This window comes from Narcine bancroftii, chromosome 4, assembly GCF_036971445.1.
Source record: "Narcine bancroftii isolate sNarBan1 chromosome 4, sNarBan1.hap1, whole genome shotgun sequence".
NCBI lineage: Eukaryota > Metazoa > Chordata > Chondrichthyes > Torpediniformes > Narcinidae > Narcine > Narcine bancroftii.
The window spans coordinates 238204975-238231917 of NC_091472.1; the positions used below are offsets into that span (position 1 = coordinate 238204975).

The window sequence follows — 26943 nt, forward strand, 5'->3', positions numbered from 1 at the left end:
CAATATCTAGAATACAAAGAAAGATTGAGTAGACTGGGTCTTTATTCATTGGAGTGTAGAAGGTTGGGGGAGGATTTGATAGAGGTATTTAAAATTATGAGGGGGATAGACAGAGTGGATGTGAATAGGCTCTTCCCCTTGAGGGTAGGTGAGATTGGAATGAGGGGTCATAAATTAAGGGGCAAAAGTTTACATGAGGGGAAACTTCTTCACTCAGAGAGTGGTGCCTGAGTGGAATGACCTTTCGGAAGAGGTTGTTGCAACAGGGTCAATTTTATCATTTAAGAGAAGGTTGGATCAGTACATGGATGGGAGGGGATTGGAGGGTTATGGATGGGGAGCGGGGAGGTGGAACGAGTGGAGTTCTCTTAAATCGGTGTGGACTAGAGGGGCCGAGATTACCTTTTTCCATACTATCATTGTTATATGGTAATGGCCACAACATCATACCCTCCAATCTGTAGCTGTACTGCAAAAACATCCACCTTGTTTCTAATGCTGCATGCATTTAATACCTTCAGACTAGTTTTTGAATGTACCATGTCTATGTAATCCCTCTGGTTACAATTTTATCTTCAACTGCCTGTTATCCTCCCTGCACACTATCTTCGATTTACTTCTGTTTCCCCCTGCATCAGCCCTAACACTCTGGTTCCTATCCCCCTGCCACATTAATTTAAACCCTCCTTAACTGCTATATTAAACCTGCCCACTAGGATATTCGTCCCCTTTGGGTTAAGGTTTAACCCATCTTATTTGTATTGTTGTGACTGAAAGAAACGTAGGCCCCAGATATATTCTATTCTTCTGTAGGTTGGATCAAGTAAACTTTAACATGCTTCCCAACATTGAACCTGTTATGGATGTCTTTCCCATCCTTCACCAGGACACGAAAAAGTAAACATTTTGTCCTTCTCTGAATGAGTAAAGACTTGCCTTGTTAGCTCCTAATGCGCTGTTCACTCCATCAATCTATCTTCTAGCTGGTGCCTGTTTCGTTTGTTAAGTCAGATAGAGTCAATTGACAAAATTTTGACTCAATTAAAAGATATCCCTTTGCTAACAGCAGGAGATGAAGTTGTTTTAATTCCTTGTGTTCATCAATTAAACATGGAATTGATAACATCCAGTTTGCGTCAATATTAGATCCTGTGACATGGCTCAAGCAATCACCTTCTGATTTAGGGTGCGTGTCAGGGGAAGTCTACCATGCTATTAAATCAGAAGTGAAATTGATGTTCAATATTCCTCTACGTGCTCCTAGAAGACATGGATTTGTAGGATGTAAGTGTTTCACAGTCAGAATTACAATAAAGTGCAGCATTATTGATGTGCCTTTCTCATCTGTTTTCCATCCTGCAGGTGGATACAATCCACAGATGATGGCCGAGGTCATTGAAGAGGACGAAGATACTTTGGATAACTCTGAGGCTCAGCGCTATAGTATAGTAAATACACCTTTTAGATTTTGCTTTTGAATATGTTACTAACTTCTACAATAAGAGTTTACTTTAGACATTTTCTTGTGATATCTCTAATTATGTTGATTACATTTATTATTGGAGATGTTGGCCAACAATCTCGAAGTACAAGACAAACAAGTAAATACAATACTGTTAACCAGTTGTATTGCTGGATATGGAAGCTTAACTGTGGTAAGCATTGATCATAACAAGTTATACTAAATATCTCCTGCGAAATATAGACCATGGAATGTCATGGCAAGGAAATAAAATGGAGGTGCATGTTAAAAGCTTAATTGGAACTCAAAACCTTGCGTACACTGTATATATAAAGAAATATTTGCAGTTTTATACTCCACAATAATAGAACATAATTATTACGAATCCCAATGACTCAATCATGATGTGCCTGTTTTGCAATGCTCAAAAGGGACATTAGATATAGATGCAGGAGTATACAACTTGTTCAAATGTTCTATAAGATCATGGCTGGTCATGTAGCTCACCACTACTTTCCTTAATGCCCAAATATCTATTGATATTTGTTTTGAATTTTCTCAACATGTGAGTTTCCAGAGCCATCTTGGCCAGCACATTCCCAAGACTTACTGTCCTCAAAGTGTAGAAATTTCTTTTCATTTAAGTTTTGAATGACATCTCCTAATTTTGATGCTTTGACCCAGGATTGAGATACCCCATCCATAGAAAATACCCACCCCTACACTGAGACAAAAATAATGTTGCAATCTGGAGCAAAACTAGGAGGCTAGAAGAGCCCTGCAGGTCAGGCAGCACCTAGAGAGGCCGTAGACATAAGTCAATGCTGCAGGGTGAGACTCTGCAACAGACCGATTGCCAGTTTAAAGGAACACAGGGTGGTGGGGAGGAGGGGCAGTAGAAGCTGGTCAGTGATAGGTGGAACCAGATGGAGAGGGGATGATGGGCATATGGGGGGAATGGATGAGTGGGAGAAACTAAGGGAGAAAACTAAGTGGACAAGATAGTGAATGTAGGAAAACACAGGGGAGTGCATTACTTGAAACTGGAAAATTTCATCTTCAGACCAAGCAGAATATGTAATGATCTTCCAAGTCATGTTTGGCCTCTCTGTGCCAATGGAGCACATAGAACAGTATGGCCCTTCAGCCTGCATTGTTGTGCTGACATATAAAGCTACTCCACATCAATCTACTCCTTCCCTCTCACACCCATAACCCTCCATTGTTCTTGCATCCATGTGCCTATTGAATTGTTTAAATGTTCTGATTGTACCATCCTCCACCCATAGTGCATTCCAGGCACCCACCAATCTCTCTGCAAAAATAAATCTATCTCTTGTGTCTCCCTAAACTCTTCTCCACTTACCTTGAACAGATGTCCTCTGGTGTTGCCCATTGCTGCCCTGGGGAAAAAGTGCGAGTTGTTCAATATATCTATACCTTTCATAATCATATACACCTCTGTTGCTTTTCATCCTCTGTCACTCCAAAGAGAAAAGCCCTAGATCACTCAACCTTTCTCCTTGAGACATGTTCACCAATCCTGGCAGCATCCTGATAAATTTGCTCTGCACCCCTTCCAAAGCTTCCACATCCTCCCAATAATGAGGTGACCGGAACTGAACACAATCCTGGTCTAACCAGAGTTTTACAGAGAAGGCCAAGGATACACAGGTTAGAGTGGGAAGGAAAGCTAAAAAGGCTCGCAGCTGAAAGCTTGAGACGGCCATTGTGGACAGAGTGCATGTGTTCCACAAATTGGTCACTTAATCTGTGCAACCTTGCATCTACTGACAACCCCGGAGGTGTGATCTGTTTAAATGAAATTTACTCTCGAGCATCTAAACTCTGGAGAATTGAGGCCAAGTTTAATGGCCATCCAGAAATAGAGCTAGAGGTCAGTTAATGGAATGATTAATTCAAATGAATAGACACTGGAAAATGAAGTTGTTATTATCAACTCGATACAAATGTTGGAAATACAGGACCTTTCTTGCATTTCTCCTTCACAAAGTTATCTTTTGTTAGGTTGTAGTTCTGGACAGCAATCCTATTTTTCTATTTTTGTTTATCTGGCTTGTATAAATAGCAATTTCCCAAAGTCCTTCCACTTAGTTTTAGAATTAACTACAAATGTCCCAACATTTACATTTTTAAGATCTTTTCCCACATTGTTGTACCTGGATTGTGTTAGCAACTCCAATTTCTTCAGTATCCATTCCTAATTTGTGACTCGATGGAAGTATGTAAGGTTATCAGGGGCAGCCAACACCTTTTTAGTGAAAGTTTAGGGGAGGAGAAAGAGATAGATTTTTTTTCATAGAGTGGTGGGTGCCTGGAATGCATTGCCGAGGGAGGTGGTGGAGGCTGGTACAATGGGGGAATTCAAAAGACTCTTAGACAGGCACATGGATACAAGAAAAATAGAGGATTATACAAAAGAGGTAAGGAAGGGTTAGAGTGTTGTGGTGCAGGTTTACATAGGTCAGCACATTGTCATGGGCTGAAGGGTCTGTACTGTGTGGCTATGTTCTATGGTGTAGGAGAAGGATTTCAGAGAAAGAAATTTCTTTCAGCCTTATCAAAATGTAAACAAAATATTTGGTTACTACTTCATCATGAAGCTTCTCCCCAGTCATAGACAGGAGAAAGCATGAACGTCTCTGAATTTCAGATTTGCATTCCTGTTGGATGAGGTTTCCCTCCAGAGGTCAAAAAAATCAGAATTTTTTTTCTCCCATGTCTTGGAAGTGGAAATTTCTTCACAACAATGACCAAAGTTTGAGCACCCAGTATCTGAATGTTCAAATCCTTCTATGGATCCCTCAGCATCTCTCCTTCGACTTCTGAACGCCTCCTTGTAACTCCAGTCTGCTACAGCTAACTTTGGTTACCTCCTTTCACGTCTCCTGAATCTCCCCTGTTGATGTTTGCTGACTTGCTATGGAAAAATATGGTGTTAACTTAGGAGCCTTAATTCAGTGCGTGTTACTTATTGCCTAAGATAAAGTAGGCACTGCATTTATACATAATGGATAACACTGCGTTCTCATCTGAAAACAGAATTCATGTGACCATCAGCTGTACATTCAATCAAATTAGGATGTATTATCTCCATTTTTTTAGTTTGTTATTTAACAAGTTTTTTTTTCCAGGCCATTCTTCCATTATTCTCCTCCCCTCACTGAAATCTTGAATTCCATTGCATTGGACTGAATTAAGATTTTATGGTTCCACTGATTAATGCACATTCATTAATGCTCTACTCATTGAAGAATGACAGATGTCATGGAATTAAACAGCAAAGGGAAGAGATCATTTTGCCTGCTGTTCCTATGCTGGTTTTCAGGAAAAGCTATTCATTCAGTAGTTTAAACATGTTATTTTTTCAAAGCTCTGGTTAAGGTATTTGTATTTTTTTCCAAAGACAAATATCAGAAGTAACCTTGAACTGAAATACTGGCATTGTTTTCCACTCTGTATTCCTTAGCAACGTAAAAACAAACGTCTGCTCTCAGTACATCCTTTTGACTTTGACATGGACTCAGAATACTCTGCCCAATCCCGACGCCAGTCTCTCCAGCTCTCATCACTGCACTTCGAAGAGGATGACTTCCAGGTAATTTCAGTTGCATTTTACCATTTCCAGCTGTCCCAAAGCCAAGTGTACTCTCCAAGTGAGAAAACAATTGTGCTGCTGGAGCAACTCAGAGGGTCATTCAGCATCTGTAGAGATAAAGGGCTTGTTGGCATTTCAGGTCAAAGCCCTGCATGAGGACTTAAGAGTGTAGAGGGGAGATTCCATTGTCTGCATCTCTTTGTCTCCATGTCAACCCCCCTCCTCCCACTCCAGCCTCTTTCCTTATCAACCCCACCTGGTTCCATCTGCCCATCAACCACTCCCCAATTGGGTCCGCCTATTGTTTGCAAGCTCCTGCTTAACCCCTCCGTCACTTCTCTATACCAGTTACCTCCCCTTTTAACTCTTAATCCTGATGCAGAGTCTGGACCTGAAAATGCCGCCATCCCTTTCCCTCCACAGATGCTGCCTGGACTGCTGGGTTCCTCCAGCAACTCTAGATTCCAGCATCTGTGCCCACTTATGTTTCTATACATAGATTACTGAGCTTTGCAGATCATGGATTTGCTGAGTCCATTTCCTTACATAAGCTGTAATTGGTTAGCGTCTCTAAACTTGATGTCAATGTGTGCACTCTAGAATCATAGGCTGACGTTGGAGGCCAATGAGGGCATTGTACCAATGCTGGCTCTTTGAATACGATGACCCACTGGTTCCACTGCCTGCTCTAACCAACTATTGCAAATGTTCCTTTTCCATGCCATGAATTGTTATATGGTTAAAAATAACTATACACATACCGTATCTTTTTTTAAAAATTTTTTTTATTTTTCACACTATGAACCATACTGACCAAAATACACACAAACATTTCCCTCTTGAATATACACAGTCATTTTCTCCCCTTCCCCCACTTTCCCTCCCTCCTTCACCCCCCTTCCCCACCCACTCAACATTCAACATATTTATGATACATTAAACCCATTAAACAATGTCATCACACAATGAAAATAAACAAGAAATTTGTGTCATCTACTTTTACATACTGGGTCAGTTCATTTTGTCTTCTTCTCCTTCTGTCATTTTAGGTGGTGGAGGTCCACGGTAGGACTTCTCTGTCGTGTTCCATATATGGTTTCCAAATTTGTTCGAATACTGTGATGTTATTTCTTAAATTATATGTTATTTTTTCCAATGGAATACATTTATTCATTTCTATGTACCATTGCTGTATTCTCAGGCTATCTTCTAATTTACAGGTTGACATAATACATTTTTTTGCTACAGCTAAGGCTATCATAATAAATCTTTTTTGTGCTCCATCCAAATCAAGTCCAAGTTCTTTACTTCTTATATTACTTAGAAGGAAGATCTCTGGATTTTTTGGTATGTTGCTTTTTGTGATTTTATTTAATACCTGATTTAGATCTTCCCAAAACTTTTCCACTTTCTCACATGCCCAAATTGCATGTACTGTTGTTCCCGTTTCCTTCTTACAGCGAAAACATCTGCCTGATACTGTTGGGTCCCATTTATTTAACTTTTGGGGCGTGGTGTATAGCCTGTGTAACCAATTATATTGTATCATGCATAACCTTGTGTTTATTGTATTTCTCATAGTTCCGGAGCATAGCTTTTCCCATGTTTCATTCTTTATCTTTATGTTTAGATTTTGTTCCCATTTTTGTTTGGGTTTACAGCTTGTTTCCTCATTCTCTTTCTCTTGCAGTTTGATGTACATGTTTTTTCTAAATCTTTTAATTATCATTGTGTCTGTAATCACATATTCAAAGCTGCTTCCTTCTGGTAACCTCAGCCTGCTTCCCAATTTGTCCTTCAAGTAGGTTTTCAGTTGTGGTATGCAAACATTGTACCGTGAGTTCACGCACCATATCTTTGAAAGCTACTTCTCCCATCACTCTTTAATGATGTTTCTGATTTAAAGATATTCTTTCAATCCCCATTGTTCATTTTGGCAATTATTTTAAATATGCAAGTCCAAGTAGTAGTTGGACTCCTTTTCCTGACTCTCTTTATTTAATCGGTGTTCCTTACACACTATCAGATTCATACATCAGTGTGAGTACCAAGGTGAAGGACTCCTCTGGGAAGGAGCGGGCAGTGGCTGACAGCTGTGCATCAGGGAAAGCACTAAGAAATGGAGTAAGCCTCACATTGGTCTGCGGCTTCAATGTCTGTTCATTAAACCATGGACTTTGACCAAAGATTATATTTTCCAAATGACTTGTATTTTTGTGTTGGTACATTGACCACCGCCAGTGGACTGATAACGCCTCAAACCGTGCATCTTGGCGCCTCACAGTTTGGCGGGCAGCAACCTCCTTTGAAGAAGACCGCAGAGCCCACCTCACTGACAAAAGGCAAAGGAGGAAAAACCCAACACCCAACCCCAACCAACCAATTTTCCCCTGCAACCGCTGCAACCATGTCTGCCTGTCCCGCATCGGACTTGTCAGCCACAAACGAGCCTGCAGCTGACGTGGACTTTTTACCCCCTCCATAAATCTTCGTCCGCGAAGCCAAGCCAAAGAAAGAAAAACTATGACATTTTCCAAAGAGTAAACTGACATTAGAAATAAGCAGTTAGAAACTTATTTCCATGTTAATAGGTGTGTGAGCAGCAAAGCAAAATGCGACAGTACTAATGTTGTTCCTAAAGCAGACATAATTTGTTTCAAAAACATTCTAATGCACTCCACGCATGACTGCATCTGCAGCCCACAAGCTAACATGTCGATAGGCCAGGCTGTTGCAATGAATTTAATGTTTCTCAGTATGGTGCTTTGTAATGCTGGGAAATTGTATATCTCCCCATTCAAGAGACCAGGGCTCAACCCAACCTCCCACAAACAAAACATGGGTTCATTTCCAATTGTGAAACAGCAGATGAAGTCTGAAGAAATCTCATGTTCAATCTTAATGATCATAGGCAGCTAATCTGTTCATGGGATCAGGTTCAATACTTCTGCCTGTTTTCAATTTAAAGCACTTGGCTGAGATTCCCAATCCGTGAGGAATCACAGGAGCTGAAAGCCAGCAATTAATGCTGCCACTGTAAGGCTAGAATCTCTACTCAATGCTGTGGGACAGAGGTTACCCATTAAACTTCTGTACTGCTCCTCCAACCCCATACCCCCAATCATGTGTCTTCCAAGTGACCTCCTGATCATCTACCAAATGTGCCCACTCTAATTAATCACCCTCTGGCCTATTCATTTACATCATAGCCTTCTGATGAAAACCTCCCATTCATAGGAGCTGTGTTCTGATATCCAGGGTGCCTGTAGCAAGGAACCTCACTTTAAGGAACTTTTGTGTTAAATTCTGCAGATTTTGGAAATGCAAATTCTTCCACAGAAAATCCCCATCGCATTTAAAATCTAAACACTAAGATCAAGATTGGGCAACCTTAACCAGGCTAGATGCAGGGCCAAACTCCCATGACTCAAAATTAACAAGATATTTTGCACTTTTGGAATGTCATACTCCAGGGTTGGTGCCGGGGGTGGGGGGGCATTCATGGGCATTCCCCCCCCCCCCAAACGAGGTATTGTGACACCCCTCCCCCTAACCACTCAAGCCGATGTATATGTAGGATGTTATCATTTTCATTCTAGAGGCAGTGCTGATCTTTCCATTTATCTCTGGCTGGCAATGTGTTTTGAAGGTGCTTATAAGGTACCTGTCTCAGCATATGTCTGCCAGCGACACCTTCACACATATGGCCACTTTACAGGGGTTGTAGCAAGCTTTGCGCTTGATCCAAATTGTTTGTCCCTCGGCCTTGAGTTGTGCTTCCCAGCTCACTACCTCTCTGGTTCTGAGATCCCACGCCGCACTCGTGTGGAGATGAAAATTCCTGGGGTTATCCCCCAACAGTATCTGTGGATACTTCCCTTGATTTTCCCCCCAGAGCTGCCTCCCTCCTCCACCTCCGGGTGCTTGCTAATCCTCCTTAATAATTTCCTGATATGGTATCCTTGGAACAAAGCCTGAATCTTCACTGCAGCCCGCTTCTGGCCGGCAATTTCTTGCTGACTTTGGTAACTTCTCCAAGCTGCTTGGATGATGGTGGCGGCTCTGATTCTCCCCTCATGCTGCTGCCTGGTTTGTAGGGATCGTCGTGCCCAGTGGTTGATGTGATTCAAATCAACGATTTGTAGCCAGCAGTTCTGGAGAATGCCAGCCTATGCACTGGGGCTCCATGGCTGCAGAGCTGAGCAAGGACAGGCGTCTCCTGTTCATATACTCCTGCAGTGAGGGGAAACCTGGTCGATGTTACCTGTCCTCTCTTTCTGCCTCGATGTTGTGACAGCCTCAGAACTGTGCAGAGAAGCACAGAGCTTGTCTGGCACAGAGGTATTGTAACCCCCCCCCCCGTCCTTCCCCACTCCCCAACCCCTGCTGAGAATCAGGTTGTTCCCCTCCCGGTTACCTAATCTCCCCTGCTAAGACTTGTTCTGGCACCAACCCTGCCATACTCTTCCTAAATTAAAATATAAAATAGTTCTGCATGCCCCAGTGGAAATCCTGGAAAATTGTGTTGTCACTGAGACCCATCTAGAAAGCCTGTCCTTTCTGCGTGTTCCTTTTTTTTTAAGTTCCTGAAATTATTTAGACAAAATAGCTACATATGAAAGGTACCAGTGAGTGCCTGTGGAGTTGTTGGCTCCAATACAGACAGTAGCAAGAGTCATGGAGAATTTTCTTCTACACCATCTTATTTTTATATTCAGTCTTGGCACTTGAGCATCCGGAGGCTGAGGTTTATTGTCCATCACTAAGTGCCCTTGAGAAGGCAATGCTGAACCACCTTCGTGAACTGCTGCACATCTACTGGGTAGAGAATCCCAGCCAACTGTTGAGTACAGAGGACATAGAACCTTACAGCACAGTTTGAGCCCTTTGACCCACAATGTTGTGCTCATCTCTATAAGGCTACACCACATCAATCTAATCTTTCCCTCTCTCCAAACCCATAACCCTCCAATTTTATTTACATCCATATGCCTATCTAACCGTATTTTTAATGTCCCTATTGTACCAGCCTCCACAACCATCCCCGGCAATGCATTCCAGGCACCCACCACTCTCTGTTTTAAAAAAAACCTTTCTCTGACTTATAGTCAGTGCAACACCTTTGTAGCGCCAGCTATAGGGACAGAGATTAGAATCCCATCCTGTCTGTAAGATATGTTCTCCCCATATCTACATAGATTTTCTCCTGCGACTTTGGTTTTCTCCCACCATTCGACATGTACTGGAGGTGTAGGTAATTGGGTATAAATTGGGTGGCACGGACTCATCCAAAATGGCCTGTTACCATGCTGTATGTCTAAAATTTTTTACAATTTAAAAATCTCCCCTCAACTTTCATCCAATCACCTTAAACTGATGTCCTCTTGTATTTGCCATTAATGCCATTGGGAAAAAATGGGCCTACTGTCCACCCAATTAAAGCCCCTCTTCTATACCTCCATTAAATAATCTCTTTTTCTTTGTCGATCCAAAGAGAAAAGCCCTAACTCTGTCAGCCTTGCTTCATAAGGCATGTTCTCCAATCCAGGCAACATCCTGGTAAATCTCTGTATCCTCTAAAGTTTCCACATAATTCATGTAATGAGGTGACCAAAACTGAACACAATACTTTAAGTAAAACAGACAATGCTGGAGAAACACAACAGGTCAGTGCACTTGTATAGCAAAAGTAAAGATTATAATATGACTGGATTTAAATTCTGTGCCCCACTTCTGCACTGGCATATGTCTGACCATGGCCTTGTACTGTCAAACCAAGGCCACCTGTAAATTGGAGGAACAGCACCTAATATTCCATCCAGGCACTCTCTAACCAGATGGCATTAACGTCAACTTCTCTGGTTTCTGCTATCCCCTCTTCCCCATCCTTCTGTCTTCTTTCCTCCAGCTCTCGACCCTTTTTCCTCTCCATTCACAGAGTCATCCCCCCTCCCCCTGTTTGCTGGGGTGTGCCCTTTTTCCCTTTACCTTCTGACTGTGGACCTGTGCTCCTCCCCCTGCCCCTCTTTTCCCCTCCATTTTATTTAGGTGCCTGCCTACATTTTGCTCATACTTGAAGGGCTCAAGCCTGAAATGTTAGTTATGTATCTTTAGTTTTGCTATGTAAAGTATGCTATTTGACCTGCTGAGTTTCTCCAGCATTGTGTTTTTACTTCAGTCACAGTGTCTGCAGACTTGCATGTTTTACTTTCCACAATACTCTCTGTAGGGAGGTGCAGTGAACTGGAATTCACTGTCTGTGTATTGTTCTGATGGCTGGCTCCTCCCTTGGCTCCAGTCTCGCCCACCCTAATATAAACCTTGATTTTCCTGCTGTGAGAGTACAGATTCTATCACCAATGTGTATATGTTCAGATTGTAATGTAGGATGACTGTGATTGGCTGAGAGTGTAGCCACGCCTACTGGCAGGTCTTAAAGGATTGCTCCTAGCCAGACCAGGTCATTCTGGACTGGTCGACCTACATGTGATATGCTCCAGTCTTTTAGTTAATAAAAGCCTTGGTTTGGATCAACAAGTCTTTGGTTGTTTCGACGCGCTCTACACCTGCCTTACCTCAGATTCACTTGAGAACTATTGTATCTACTGGCCATTGATTGTAAGCTATTAAAAGCGTGTTTGTACCCCTCACTTGTCTTTGAGTGCAATCAGTCACATTACAGGAGGAATTTCAAGATTGGAAAGGAATCTGCAGGTAATGGTGGTTCTGATATGCCATCTACATTTGCCGTTCTTGGTAGGTGAGATGATGGGTTTGGGAGATGGTAATAGAGTAGCATGGCTGAGTAATGTAGTGCATAGTGTAGACAGTGTCTGCCAGTGGATGAAGGAAGGTTATTGCGTTCCATCTTGCTACTCCTGTAGGCATTCACAGGACTCTTACTGACACTTTAGACATGAACAGTCAACCCAGAGAATCTTGGAATTAACAGTGTTCTGGTTGATGGTTCAACTCCTCTAGCAATTCCCTTGAAAATGGGTTTATCAGGTCAGTTCTTGCACCTAATTTTATTGGCTAATGTCTGTTGCAACTGGAGGTTTTAGCAGAGAGCATTATTTTTTAATTCATTTCTATTTTTCTCACAGTCATTTTCAGAGCTTTCTTTCCCTGACCATGGTGCAGTGGGACAGGGTTCCAGGAGGGGATCAATAGAAAATCCAGCTCTTGTCTCGGTGTTTCGAAGCATCCTGCAGGAGAAGAGTCAGAACCTGATGACGGACCCAGTATTCAACACAGAAGTCCGATTGGAAATTAATGCAAGAAGGAAAAGCTTGGAGAAATCTCCAAAATTCGGTATGTTTGTTTTCTATAAAAACTGTTTTGCATGCGATGAAATAGACTACATTGATAAGACAGAGCAGCAATGTCTATTCAGCCCATTGGGTCTGCCTCACCCTAAGGTTAGCACAATGCCTTTACAGCGCCAGCGATCAGGACCTGGGATCAAATCCCACGCTGTCTGTAAGGAGTTTGTACATTCTCCCCATGTCTGTACAGATTTCCTCCAGAGTCTCCTGTTTCCTCCCACCATTCAAAACATACTAGGGGTGTGGGTTAATTGGGTGTAAATTAGATGGAATAGATTCATGGGCTGAAATTATTTACTTTTTAAAAAAAATACATAAAAAAATTTAATCATGAGTTGATCCATTTTCCCACTCAACCCCACTCCCTGGCCTTCTCCCCATAATCTTTGATGGCCTGGCTAATCAAGAACTTATCAATCACAGCCTTAAATAAATGCAATGACAGCCTTCACAACTGACTGTGGCAACAAATTCCACACATTTACCACCTTCTGGCTGAAAAAATACCTCCGCATCACTGTTCTAAGTAGACGCCCTTCAATCCTATATATTATGAAATGTAATGCAGAGATAGTATTTAATCATTTCATCTTTGGGATAGGCATCAATGCCATTTTGGAATGGGAATCTTCAATATATTTAATTTCCAATAGCCAAAGCAGACATTCAATCTCAAGCAGCTCAAGCATGTGCTCTCATGTAGGTGGCTTCTTGAACCTCTTGTCATTTTGCTGACTTTAACTCGGCAACAATATGTGATTGGAGGAGACCTTTCAGCTGATGGATTCCTTATGGTCAGGATTCCTTTAGACCTATCCTCATTCTATCACACACATGTCAAACTCAGGCCCATGGGCCACATTTGGCCCGTGATATAATTATATTTGGCCCGCAAGATCATATCAAATATGTATTAGAGCTGGCCCGCTGGCCGCCGCGCCAGTATAGCGCATGCACAGCTAATACTACAAATCCCAGAATGCTTTGCAAATGCGTTGGCGCCGGCCCGTCAGCCCGCTAATCGCCCCCACCTCCTCTCTTTACTTTCATTAGCATCTGAGACCTGTCGCCCAACTCACATGTAATAAACCCCTTACGAAAAATGGCCAAACGAAAGACAGAAAACAGGACCTTTCAAGACAGGTGGGAGGCAGACAATATGTTCAACATTTTAAAAGACAAATCTATTTGTCTTGTGTGTGGAGCCAGCGTGTCTGTAGTTAAAGAATATAACATACGACGACACTATTGTGAGAAACAGAAGTACCTTCACAGAATTTGCTCGAGACAAAAATTGAGAACAAAGAACTTTTATTATACTATTACAACAATGCAAAGTTGGGTGCTTCCCCTTACCCTGGGAATACACACAGATACTGAGGCTGACCCAACTTTTATACATTTCATTTCAGTACAGAGATACCTTCCCCCTAACATTCTTCTGCCTCCTGGATTGGTTTAGCATTAGGTAATTCTGCCCACGTGGATTCTAACTTCTTATCAGTTTATGTGCCTTCCTGCAAACTTGTTAGCTGGGAAATATCATGTCTTTGTTCTTTACTCATTAATCAATCCCCAAGACTTGCTAAAGCTATCTACTTGCTATCCTGTTTTGAAGATCCTTATTTTATTATACTTTTATAACCCTTCCTCCCATTCCAGCATCCCTTCACCCTGATTTAACCCATAATACTTCATTTCTAATGAGCACTTGCTTGACTCCTCACATTCCAGTATCCCTTACAATCCACCCTTTTTCTTTAGCTACGCTTAGTAAATCCCCATTCGGTAGTGTTCCGTTAAGCTTGGTCCCTTTCCCAGCGAGTGAGTAAATGAACTGCGGCCTCAGCATCATCAGACAGAGTTTGGGAAGCATACATCATTTGGGTTGTAGTGACCTGCCAAAGGGCCCGTTGAATTAAACACTGCACACAAGTCTTTAGGCAGGGGAGCACCATAATGGCCAGAATAGCGAGTCCAGCTGCTATAAGGGCTATGGGTATCAGACTCCAGTTACCAATAAAAAGTCTAGTTCATCAGAAGGTTGCCCCGTCTGAACCTGGGCATGGGAAGATTTTCGAACTCCTGAAGAAGTGTCTTTAACCGCCTGACTGTTGTGAGCATTGTCATTAACCAGTCTTTCACAAACGCTGCCTTCAGCAGCCAACGAGTAATCGAGAGTCAGGCGGTTTTGTTGAACTGTGGCTCGTATCTGTCGTTTTTCTTCAGCCCCTAAATTCAGGGCCATTGCTATCTGTTCGGTGATGATCTCCAAGGCTGCCTGGAGTCTGATTAAACGATTTAAATGCCAAGCAGCTTTAGTATTCTGGAGCAGCTTACTTCGTTTACAGCTAGAACTCCCCTTACAGTGGTGGTTTTTTTAACATTCCGAATGTCTGTGTGACCCAAAGGATGCTTTACAGGAGACCAAGTTGGGGAGGGGTGTTTCTTGTCACTTAACCTGTGAGTTGCAGCTTGTCTGCGAACATTAGCATAAGTATCACTGAGCCTGTGAGTTGCAGCCTGTCTGTGAACATTAGCATATGTATTAACTCTATCTCTGCCACATGTACAACCCTGACTACCATTCTGTCTGTCTTTGTCCCACCATCTCCTTTGTGCTATCCCTTTAAAACTTCTCTCTTTAATACCTGTAGAGGCCAAAATACAAATCAAATCTACTCCTCTAGAGCCGTTCTGTTCCCCTGGTCCATGTTGGGATCCTATATTAACCCATACCCCACTATGACTATACTTTATATCTATGCCCTGTCTACATTCTAAAGGTAAATAATTGTCACCTCTGCTGCCCCTATTCCAGGAGGACTTAATACATCGTGAGTAATTTAGGGATGTCCTAAAAACGGGGAAACAACAAGTAAACAATACAGTAAATGGTAAAAACAACATTACAGCACTTTTTCCCGGCGTAGTGTAACTTTCAGATCAGAAGGATGAAGGACAGCACGCCCGGTGGAGGGTAGATTATCAATGTCTTTAGTCCATGGATCAGCAGCTTGTTTAATTCGTTGTATTTGAGTTCACCCCTTTTCTTTTGTTCGCACTGCAGTGTCTGTAATCAAAAGTACACAATAGGGGCCATCCCAGACAGGTTTTAGTTGGTGATCTTGCGATGCTTTTACATATACCCAATCGCCAGGCTTAATAGAATGAATAGTATATTCCAGGGGTGGGCAGTAACAGCTGCATGTCTATTATCTCCGTGAGCACAGCCTGTTTGGCAGCTGCATCTGCCTGTCTGTTCCCCTGTGCTTCAGGACTGTCACCAGTTTGATGGCTCCATACATGAACTACAGCTATTTCCTCAGGTAATGTAAGAGCATCTAGAGATTGGACAATTAAGTTTTCATGGATCAACTTTTGTCCTTTTCCAGTTATCATTCCCCGCTCTTTCCAGATCTCCCCAAAGGTGTGCACTACACCAAAAGCATACTCTGAGTCTGTGTAGATCGTGCCCACCTTGTTCTCTAGACCCTGGAGAGCTCTACAGAGGGCATACAATTCACAAGATTGTGCTGACCAATGACCGGAAAGGCGACTGGCTTCAATCACCACTCCTTCTTTCCCATCCACTACACTATACCCGCTATAGCGAGTGCCATCAATGCAACAAGAAGATCCATCAATAAACCAAATTTCACCCTCCTGTAAAGGCTCATCACTTAAATACTCTCTAATTTTGGTCTGTAAATCTATTACCTCTAAACATACATGCTCTAACTCATTTATGGTATTGTCAGAATTTGGAGAAACCAAGAAAGCTGCTGGATTGTGTTCTTTATTCATACTCAGGGTCAAATCATCCCTATCCATTAGGATCGCTTCATATTTTAAAATTCTAGAGTCTGTGAGTCACCTTCCAGCACATCGTAAGAGAATATTGCAGACTGTGTGAGGAGTGTGAACTATCATCGGGGCACCAAACATAATCTTTCGTCCTTCCTCATCTAAAATAGCAGTGGCTGCGATGGCTTGCACACACTCTGGCCAATCATGACAAACAGGGTCTAAAACTTTTGACAGAAAAGCAACTGGCTGCCTACAGCCTGCCCTCTCTTGTGTTAGTACTCCGGTGGCTACACCTCCTTTCGCATTGGTATATAGGTCAAATGGCTTATTTAGGTTGGGTAAAGCCAACACTGGGGCACTAATAAGGCACTGTTTCACCAAGTTAAAATCTTTAATCTCTTCCTCTGTCCAGACAACAGCTTCGCCCCCTAGAATCGTGAGTTTATCATAGAGAAATCTGACCAGGCTAGAATAATTTTCAATCCAGATTCTACAGTATCCCACTAAACCAAGGAATTTCCTAAGTTCTTGGGCATTCTCGGGGCGGGATCTGTAATATACCACGTATCCTCTCTGGTCTTATTTTCCTAGTTCCCTGACTTACCAGATGACCTAATTATTTAACTTCTAATTGAACAAATTTTAATTTGGATTCGCTCACCCTGACACCCTTAATCTCAAGAAAATTCAAAAGTTCAACAGTATACTGTTTAGCTAATTCATACGTTTTTCCCGTAATTAACAAATCATCAACATATTGTATCAACTGACAATTCTCTCTCTGAGGAGCCTCATCTAGTATTTGTTCTAAGACCTGACCGAATAAATTTGGTGATTCTGTAAAGCCCTGGGGAAGGACCATCCACCGATATTGATTCTTGCGTCCAGTAAAAGGATTTTCCCATTCAAAGGCAAACATGTCTCTGCTCCCTGTTGCTAACGGACAGGTCCAGAAAGCATCTTTGAGGTCAATCACACTAAACCATTTACTATGTGGATCGATTTTACCCATTATTGTATAGGGATTAGGTACAACCGGGTGATGGGGGAGAATAATTTTGTTCAGCTCCCTCAAGTCCTGCACTAATCGATAGGTACCGTCTGGTTTTTGGACAGGTAAAATTTGAGTATTAAAAGGTGACATACAAGGTTCGAGTATACCATCTTTCACCAACTGGTCAATTACTGGCTGCAGCCCCTTTCGGCCAGCCATAGGAATTGGATACTGTTTTCGTCTAATTACTTGCTCAGAATCTTTTAAAGTAACTTGCAGGGGAGGAATATCTAACACTCCTCTATTGCCTCTTTCTACCCATACTCCAGGATTTATTAGTTCTCGATCTTCCTCGCTTAACACATACAATTGAACCCTGATGCTTGATTTCTGTGGTCTGGTGCCGATAGCCAATTGGTCCTGTAAATCTCGTCCTAACAAACAAACTCCAGCTTGGGGAACTAGTAAAATATCCTCTGTTATTCTCCCATTTGTATTCTTACATCTCTTAATACAGGGACTGTAAAGTCTCTTCCTCCTACTCCCGAAATCATCACTGTCCCCTCTGTCTTAACACCCTCGGGTGGTTGTAAAATACTAGACCGGGCTGCCCCAGAATCTACTAAAAAGGTCATCTTGTCACTGTGGGGTTCTATGCTTAAATTTACCAATGGTTCTCCGTGCAGCCCCACGGTGTGTATTGACTGAGAACCGTGACTCCCCTATTCATAATCTGCCACCATCTGTCGGACTCTGGCTTTACCCTACCCTTAATTTAGCCCACCTCACTGACAAAAGGCAAAGGAGGAAAAACCCAACACCCAACCCCAACCAACCAATTTTCCCCTGCAGCCGCTGCATCCGTGTCTGCCTGTCCCGCATCGGACTTGTCAGCCACAAACGAGCCTGCAGCTGACGTGGACTTTTACCCCCTCCATAAATCTTCGTCCGCGAAGCCAAGCCAAAGAAGAAGAATTTAGTTTATGTGTCGTCTGTGTCCAGCGTGTTCGTTAAATGAAGTGATAGGAGAATCAGTTTATTACACAGCATAAGAATAAAGCTTAACAGAGCTCTGGTTCAGTCATTAGTTCATAGGTCACCTGCACAGTGAGCTACTCCCCAAGACTGACCTCTACTGTCCAGTCTCTACAGTTTATATAGCTCAACCTTATCAAACAGAACAAAAGTTGGCCTCGTTTGCTAGATTTCTTGCATAAGATTTATCACAAGTAATTTCCTGCTCTGCAGTTATCTGGGGTGTAGAGCTCCCATCTTTTTTAAAATCCTCAAGGTCAGAATATCCTGTTGTTTTGATCAGAAATCAATTCATACCCCAGATATTTCTAATTATTTCTTTGTTCTCATCTGGCCATATTCTTCTTACTAAACACCTCCTTCTGTCTTAGCTTCTTACTGATTCCATTCTCTTTGTTTCTGACAGTCTCTGTCAGATTCTTTTTGTTTGTGCTAATCAACACCTCCTTTTGCCTTAACATTCCTACTAAATTGTTTCATACATATCCTCTCTTTTTTATTTTGGGACCAGACGATTACCTACTGTAATCAGCCAACTTTGCTACATACTGTGGCTGCCCCTTACTTACATTACTCTTTCCCTTCACCATGAGGTAAACATTAAACTGCCACATAGTACTGGATCCATGCACACAAACTGAACAATACATAAGCACACACTCCACACACTCCCCACGATTAATTAACCCCTATATTCCAACACATCAGTGCGTAAGATCACGTCTCCCTGGCTTGCATTGGGCATTCTCTCTTAAAATGTGCCTCCTTTTTACAATGGTAGCAAACTAATGCTCCTGTTTCCCAATTCCTACCGTGATTACCACGAGGTCTCGGGAATGGTCGTCATCCCCGGAATTCCCCTCGACCCTTGCCCCTGCTCTGGTCTCTACTCTCCCACTCCCGGAGCTCCTCCCAATGTCCAGGAGCTGGCACACAACCCCTACCCTTTTCATGCTGTCCCTCAACGACTTCCTTGACTGCCTGCATCAAAATCTTAGCCTTTCCTTTCTGTTTATTGGGCATTCTCTCTTAAAATTACGCACCTCCGTACTAGTCATGGGCACATTTACGAAACTGAGACCCCCTCCCATGGGAACTTCCCGTAAAGGTCTCATCCAGTTGGAGGAGTCACGTGATGGAGTAGTGGCCGGACGGAGAACTCCAGCCCTCTCCAGAAAAGTCGGGAAAAACAAGAGAAAATACAAAGGCACAGAAATAAAAGTTAAAGAAAAGTGAGTATAAAGGTGGAAAGAAGATGGAGACAAAAAAAGAAAAATCAAAATCAACGGTAAGAAGAGAGGAAGAGAAGACAACAGAGGAAAAAGGTGAAGGCCTTACCTGTCCGAAGAGGCCCGCTGTGGAGAGAGGAGCCCGCTTCCTCAGGTCGGTAGAAAAAGAACTACAACAATGGCTCGCAGAGCCGAGTACAAGTGCGCAACCGCGCATGAAAAAAAACACACCGACGGGAGGGGGGACCAGCTGGGGAGTCGATCTCCACAGCCGGCAACGACAGCTGCAGAACACCTGCAGCAAGAAGAGACCACAGAAGACAATAGAAACAAGAAAGAAGAGAAGGAAAGGGCAACAAAGAAACAACAGATGGCCAACCCAGAGGAAGAAGAAGAGGAAGAGGAAGAGTACAGTGAAATAGAAGAAGAAAAGAAAGGCAAGATAAAGAAGGTACTTTCTCTTATTAAAGGATACATGGAGTCATTTAAAGAATGGCAAACACAGGAATTTAATGATTTAAGAAAAAGAATAAACAACACAGAAGAGAAAATGAATAAAATAGAGATGACCTTAACAGAAATGGGGAAAAAAATGGACAAGATGGAAGAACGGGCAGTAGCAGCAGAAATGGAGGTAGAAGACTTAAAAAAGACTTAAAAAATCTAATAAAAAAACTAAAGAGACACAAGAACTACTAGCTCAAAAAATAGATATAATGGAAAATTATAACAGAAGAAATAACATAAAGATAGTGGGCCTTAAGGAAGATGAAGAAGGCAAGAATATGAGGGAGTTTATAAAAGAGTGGATCCCTAAGACCCTAGGATGTCCAGAACTACAGCAAGAAATGGAAATAGAAAGGGCACATAGAGCATTGGCCTCTAAACCACAACCACAACAAAAACCAAGATCTATTGTAGTAAAATTCCTAAGATATACTACAAGAGAAAAGGTACTGGAGAAGACAATGGAAAAAGTAAGAGAGGGCAACAAACCACTGGAGTATAAAGGGCAAAAAATCTTCATTTATCCAGATATAAGTTTTGAACTCCTAAAGAAGAGAAAAGAGTTCAATACAGCTAAGGCGATTTTATGGAAGAAAGGGTATAAATTTATACTGAAGCATCCTGCGGTATTGAAAATATTTATTCCAGGACAACAAAACAGACTATTCTCGGATCCAGAAGAAGCACGAAAATTTGCAGAACAATTACAAAAATAGACTGAGGGATGAAGACGGGTAATGAGAGTAAAAATGATCACGATTGATATGTATGTGGGTAAAGACAAAAATAGACTGAGGGATGAAGATGGGTAATGAGGGTAAAAATGACCACGATTGATATGTATGCGGGTAAAGAGGTATAAGAGTGAATAGAGACAATGTGCATACGTGAATGTATCTGTAATTAGAGGAAAATATAGATAGTATAGACAAGAATTAATAAGGGAAGGTAATGGAATAGAGAGAATAAGGAGGGAATTAAAAGAGTGACCTTTGTGACATATGAAAAGTGAAATCTTTTCTGGGGGGGGGGCTGGGTGGGGGAAAATAGCGGTCACTGCAAAATCAGTTGACGCTTGCGAGTGGATTCGCAAATCCAAATGGAGAGGGGAGATGTGGTTGTCCGACAAGGGATAAAGGACAACTCAGGAGGGGAAGGGGAGATTGGGGATAAAGAAGATAGAAATAGGAGAATAAGGAAAATGTTGGATGTTGTAGGAATGTTGTCTTGTAAAGAGTTGAAAATAAGAAAACAGAAATGGAAAAGGAGGAAAGGTAATGATGGAAAAACGGAAAGAGAAGATAAACAAAATATAAAATGGCTACGCTGAACTATATGACTTTAAATATTAATGGAATACATAACCAAATTAAAAGGAAGAAACTACTAAATTTACTGGAAAAGGAAAAAATAGATATAGCATTTGTCCAAGAAACACACTTAACTGAATTGGAGCACAAGAAATTAAAGAGAGATTGGGTAGGACATGTAACAGAAGCATCGTATAATTCAAAAGCAAGAGGAGTGGCTATATTAATTAGCAAAAATGTGCCATTTAAAATAGAAGAGGAAATAATAGATCCAGCAGGGAGATATGTTATGATAAAATGTCAGATATATTCGGAGCTTTGGAATCTACTTAATATATATTCACCTAACGAAGAAGATCAAAAGTTTATGCAAGATATCTTTTTGAAGGTAGCTAATACTCAAGGGAACATACTAATAGGAGGGGATTTCAATCTGAATTTGGATCCAAATATGGATAAAACGGGGAAAAAAATTAACAGGAAGAACAAAGTAACCAAATTTATAATTAAATCAATGCAAGAAATGAAACTTGTGGACATATGGAGGAAACAAAACCCAAAAGAAAAGGAATACTCATACTACTCGGCTAGACATAAAACATACTCAAGAATAGACCTATTTCTGTTATCAGCTAGTATGCAGGATAGAGTAAGAAAAACAGAATATAAAGCGAGAATGCTATCGGACCATTCACCCTTAATACTGACAGTAAAGCTAGAGGACATCCCTCCAAGAATGTATAGATGGAGATTAAACCCCATGCTACTTAAAAGGCAGGATTTTAGAGAATTTATTGAAAAACAATTAAAAATGTATTTTGAAGTAAATACGGAATCAGTGGAAGATAAGTTTATACTATGGGATGCAATGAAAGCGTTCATCAGAGGGCAAATAATAAGTTATGTAACCAAGATGAAGAAGGACTATAATCAGGAAACAGAGTAGTTGGAAAGGGAAATAGTAAACATAGAAAAAAAATTAGCAATGAAGGAAGATACAACTAAAAGAAGAGAATTGGCAGATAAAAAAATAAAATATGAAACATTACAAACATATAAGGTGGAGAAGAATATAATGAAGACAAAACAGAAATATTATGAACTAGGTGAAAAAACACACAAAATCTTAGCATGGCAGCTTAAGACAGAGCAAACTAAGAAAATGGTATTGGCAACAAGGAAAAAAGACAAACAAATTACATATAATCCAAAAGAAATTAAGGAAAACTTCAGAGAATTCTATGAACAATTATACCGAACTGAAAACGAAGGCAAAGAAGGGAAAATAGATGAATTTTTGACTAAAATTGAACTACCAAAACTACAAATAGAGGAACAAAATAAATTAACAGAACCATTTGGAACAGTAGAAATACAAGAGATAATAAAAAAATTACCAAATAATAAGACACCAGGAGAGGATGGACTCCCAATAGAATTCTACAAAGCATTTAAAGACCTATTAATACCGCCCCTCCTGGATGTAATCAACCAGATTGATGAGACACAAAACTTACCAGATTCATGTAAAACAGCAATAATTACAGTGATACTAAAACAAGGGAAAGATCCACTCTCACCAGCGTCATATAGACCAATATCTTTGCTAAACACAGATTATAAGATAATAGCTAAACTATTAGCAAACAGATTAGCAGAACAGGTACCGAAAATGGTAAATTTAGACCAAACTGGATTTATCAAAAAAAGACGCACAACAGACAATATTTGTAAATTTATTAACTTAATTCATGCAGTAGAACGAAATAAAGCACCTGCAGTAGCAGTTGCTTTAGACGCAGAGAAGGCCTTCGACAGAGTAGAATGGAATTATTTGTTCAAAGTTTTGCAAAAATTCATTTTACCGGAGAAGTATATTAATTGGATTAAAGCATTATATAAGGGACCGTTAGCGAAAGTGACAGTAAATGGACATGTATCAAAGCAATTTAACTTAAGCAGGTCAACGCGGCAGGGATGCCCACTATCACCGTTATTGTTTGCGCTAGCTATAGAACCACTAGCAGAATTGATAAGAATAGATAATAATATAAAAGGAATAAAAATAAAAGACAGGGAATATAAAATCAGTCTATTTGCGGATGATGTGATAGTGTACTTAACAGAACCAGAACTATCAATAAAAGAATTATATAAGAAATTGAAGGAATATGGAGAAGTGTCGGGATACAAGATAAACGTAAATAAAAGTGAAGCAATGCCTATGAACAACGCGGATTTCTCAAAATTTAAGAAGGAATCCCCATTCAGATGGCAAATGCAGGCAATAAGATACCTAGGTGTACAAATAAACAAAAATCTAGGCCAATTATATAAACTCAATTACAATCCACTAATGAAAAAATTACAGGACGATTTAGAGCATTGGAAAGAGCTACCACTAACACTGATAGGAAGGATAAACTGTATTAAAATGAACATTTTTCCAAGGATACTATACTTATTTCAGGCATTGCCAATACAACTGACAGAAAAATTCTTCAAAGAGTTAAAGAAAATAATAAGGAAATTTTTATGGAGAGGGGGGAAACCGAGGATACACTAGATAAATTAACAGAATGGTATAAACAAGGAGGCTTACAATTGCCAAACTTCAAAAATTATTATAGAGCCGCACAATTAAGATACCTATCAGATTTTCATCAAACAAGGGAAAAACCAGACTGGACGAGATTAGAATTAGATAAAATAGGGGAAAAGATACCTGAACACATATTATATAAATGGGACGAAAAATTGGTACAACATAGAAGTTCTCCAGTATTACACCATCTCCTCAATATTTGGAAGAAGATTCATGTAGAAAGAAATAAAACAAATGATCAATTACCAAAACTAATATTGACGCAAAATAAGCTACTCCCTTTTACAATAGACAACCTTTCCTTTAGAAAATGGGAAAAAAAAGGGATTAAAAGAATAGAAAATTGTTTTTCAGGAAGTAGATTCTTATCCTTTGAACAAATGAGAGATAAGTACAATATAACTGGAGATACAGCACTGGCATATTACCAACTGAGATCCTACTTGAAAGATAAATTAGGAAGCAATTTGAGTTTACCAGAGGGAAGTAACCTTGAATATGTGATTACAGATACAATGTTAATCAAAAGATTTATAACAAATATGTATATTAAACTGCAAGAAAAGGAGAATGAGGAAACAAATGGTAAAACTAAACAAAAATGGGAACAAGATTTAAATATAAAGATAAAAAAGGAAACATGGGAGAAATTATGTTCTGGAACGATGAGAAATACAATAAATACGAGGCTGCGTATGATACAATATAATTGGTTACACAGACTATACATTACACCGCAAAAGTTAAATAAATGGGACCCAACAGTATCTGATAGATGTTTTCGATGTAAAAAAGAAAGGGGAACAACAATTCATGCAATCTGGACATGTGAGAGAGTAGAAAAATTTTGGGATGATCTCAATCAGATATTAAATAAAATAACAGAAAACAATATACCAAAGAATCCAGAGATCTTTCTCCTAACTAACATAAAAAATAAAGAATTTGGAATTGACTTGGAGGATGCACAAAAAAGATTTGTTAAGATAGCACTAGCCGTAGCAAAAATATGTATTATGTCAACCTGGAAATTGGAAGATAATTTGAAAATACAACAATGGTATATAGAAATGAATAAATATATTCCATTAGAAAAAATAACATATAGTTTAAGAAATAATATTGAAATATTCGAACAAGTATGGGAGCCTTACATTAAATACAATAGCGAAAACCTACCGGGAACAAACATTACCTAAGTTGATGGAAGGAGAAGAAAAGAAAAGAATGGACTCAGTAGAATTTCTGGTGTATTTTTGTTGAATGACAACATTGTCTGACTGGCTTAATGCAACCTAGATTGTATACCTAAAATGGATGAGGGGGGGGGTGGGGGGGTGGCTTGGGAGGAGGGAGGGGGGGGGAGAAAAAGTCACTGTATATGTGTGAAAAAGAAAAAGTGTATATCATGGCTAACGTGATTTATGGTGTGAAAAATAAAAATTTAAAAAAAAAGGTCTCATCCAGTTAATTTCTGGCTTATCCTCTCCTTTATAATGTCTAGATTCCTGCTCTCTGGGAAATGAATCAAAGGGTTCTGCCCTTTCTTCCCGGAGGGTCTCACACTGCTCTGAATTAAAGTCGCCTCTCTCTCTTGTCAATAGAGGTGGTAATCAAGTACTTTGTGAAGGGTCATTATACCACCCCTACTTTCTTCTCCTTTCTTTAGCTGTGGGGGAGGAGGGGAAGGTGCAGAAGGGTAGAGCATAGGAGGGGGGACAGATAGGAGCCGGCATAGGAGGAGCATAAGGTGGAGGAAGGGAATGTAACACATCCCATCCTTGTGTTTCAGGGACAAAAGGTTCCTCATCCTTCTTGTCCTTACATTCCTTTTCATTCAAAACCAGTTGATCAACCGATCCACTGAGCCAGCAGGCTGTATATTCTCTGCTCTCAATATTATCTCTTTGATTTTGATAGAGCCAGATGTTCAATGCTTGACACATCCAGTCATCCTCGGATCCGAGCTTTGGCCAATATACTGAACTCCCTTTAATCAGACTTTTAACCCATTCCATACTGGAATACCTGACCATGGTCTGTTTGTCCTTCCCACGGGTTCTCCCCGCACCCCAATCAGATAGCATTAATCCTAACGGACTTTGCTTAGTTATCTGATTGTCCCGTCCTTCCTTAGGACTATTTCCCTTGCTACTCACACCTCCCATACTAACAAGTAAGTAAAATTTCTCTTACCAGATCCAGTAGCTATTCCTAGCGCGCTTCCTTAACATCCTCCCGTCGTTTGTTCTCAATGCCTCTTCCCGGATATCACTCGCTTTGTCCACTGACAAGTCACCCGCCGTCCGTGAGTCCAGCTGAATCAGCCGGGGTGCACCTACCCTCGTCGTCAGGCACTCTGTCAGTGGAGGGAGTGGGATCCCGGATGGGATCCCGGACGAGTCCCCATTTGTGAGAAACAGAAGCACCTTCACAGAATTTGCTCGAGACAAAAATTGAGAACAAAGAACTTTTATTATACTATTACAACAATGCAAAGTTGGGTGCTTCCCCTTACCCTGGGAATACATACAGATACTGAGGCTGACCCAACTTTTATACATTTCATTTCAGTACAGAGATACCTTCCCCCTAACATTCTTCTGCCTCCTGGATTGGTTTAGCATTAGGTAATTCTGCCCACGTGGATTCTAACTTCTTATCAGTTTATGTGCCTTCCTGCAAACTTGTTAGCTGGGAAATATCATGTCTTTGTTCTTTACTCATTAATCAATCTCCAAGACTTGCTAAAGCTATCTACTTGCTATCCTGTTTTGAAGATCCTTATTTTATTATACTTTTATAACCCTTCCTCCCATTCCAGCATCCCTTCACCCTGATTTAACCCATAATACTTCATTTTTAATGAGCACTTGCTTGACTCCTCACATTCCAGTATCCCTTACACTATGAAACGAAACACCAGGACAGGTATAAGGATCTGAACGAGAAGCAAAAGCTCCAGAAGGTGGAGGAGATGAAAAGAAGTCTAGTTTTACAGCAAACTTTATTTTATATTTTATTTCTCATTTGTTAATGCTTCT

General features: G+C 40.7%; 1 protein-coding gene across 14 annotated transcripts in view; it reads left to right on the forward strand.

Annotated features, from left to right (window-relative positions):
• LOC138761747 (melanophilin-like) overlaps positions 1 to 26943 on the forward strand; it is a 228375-nt gene that overhangs the window by 138702 nt on the left and 62730 nt on the right. For all 14 annotated transcript variants that reach the window (XM_069934432.1, XM_069934440.1, XM_069934443.1 and 11 more), the window contains 3 exons: positions 1363 to 1448; positions 4953 to 5081; positions 12188 to 12395. In XM_069934432.1, the coding sequence (XP_069790533.1) occupies positions 1363 to 1448; positions 4953 to 5081; positions 12188 to 12395 (423 nt within the window). The remainder of the gene's footprint in view (positions 1 to 1362; positions 1449 to 4952; positions 5082 to 12187; positions 12396 to 26943) is intronic.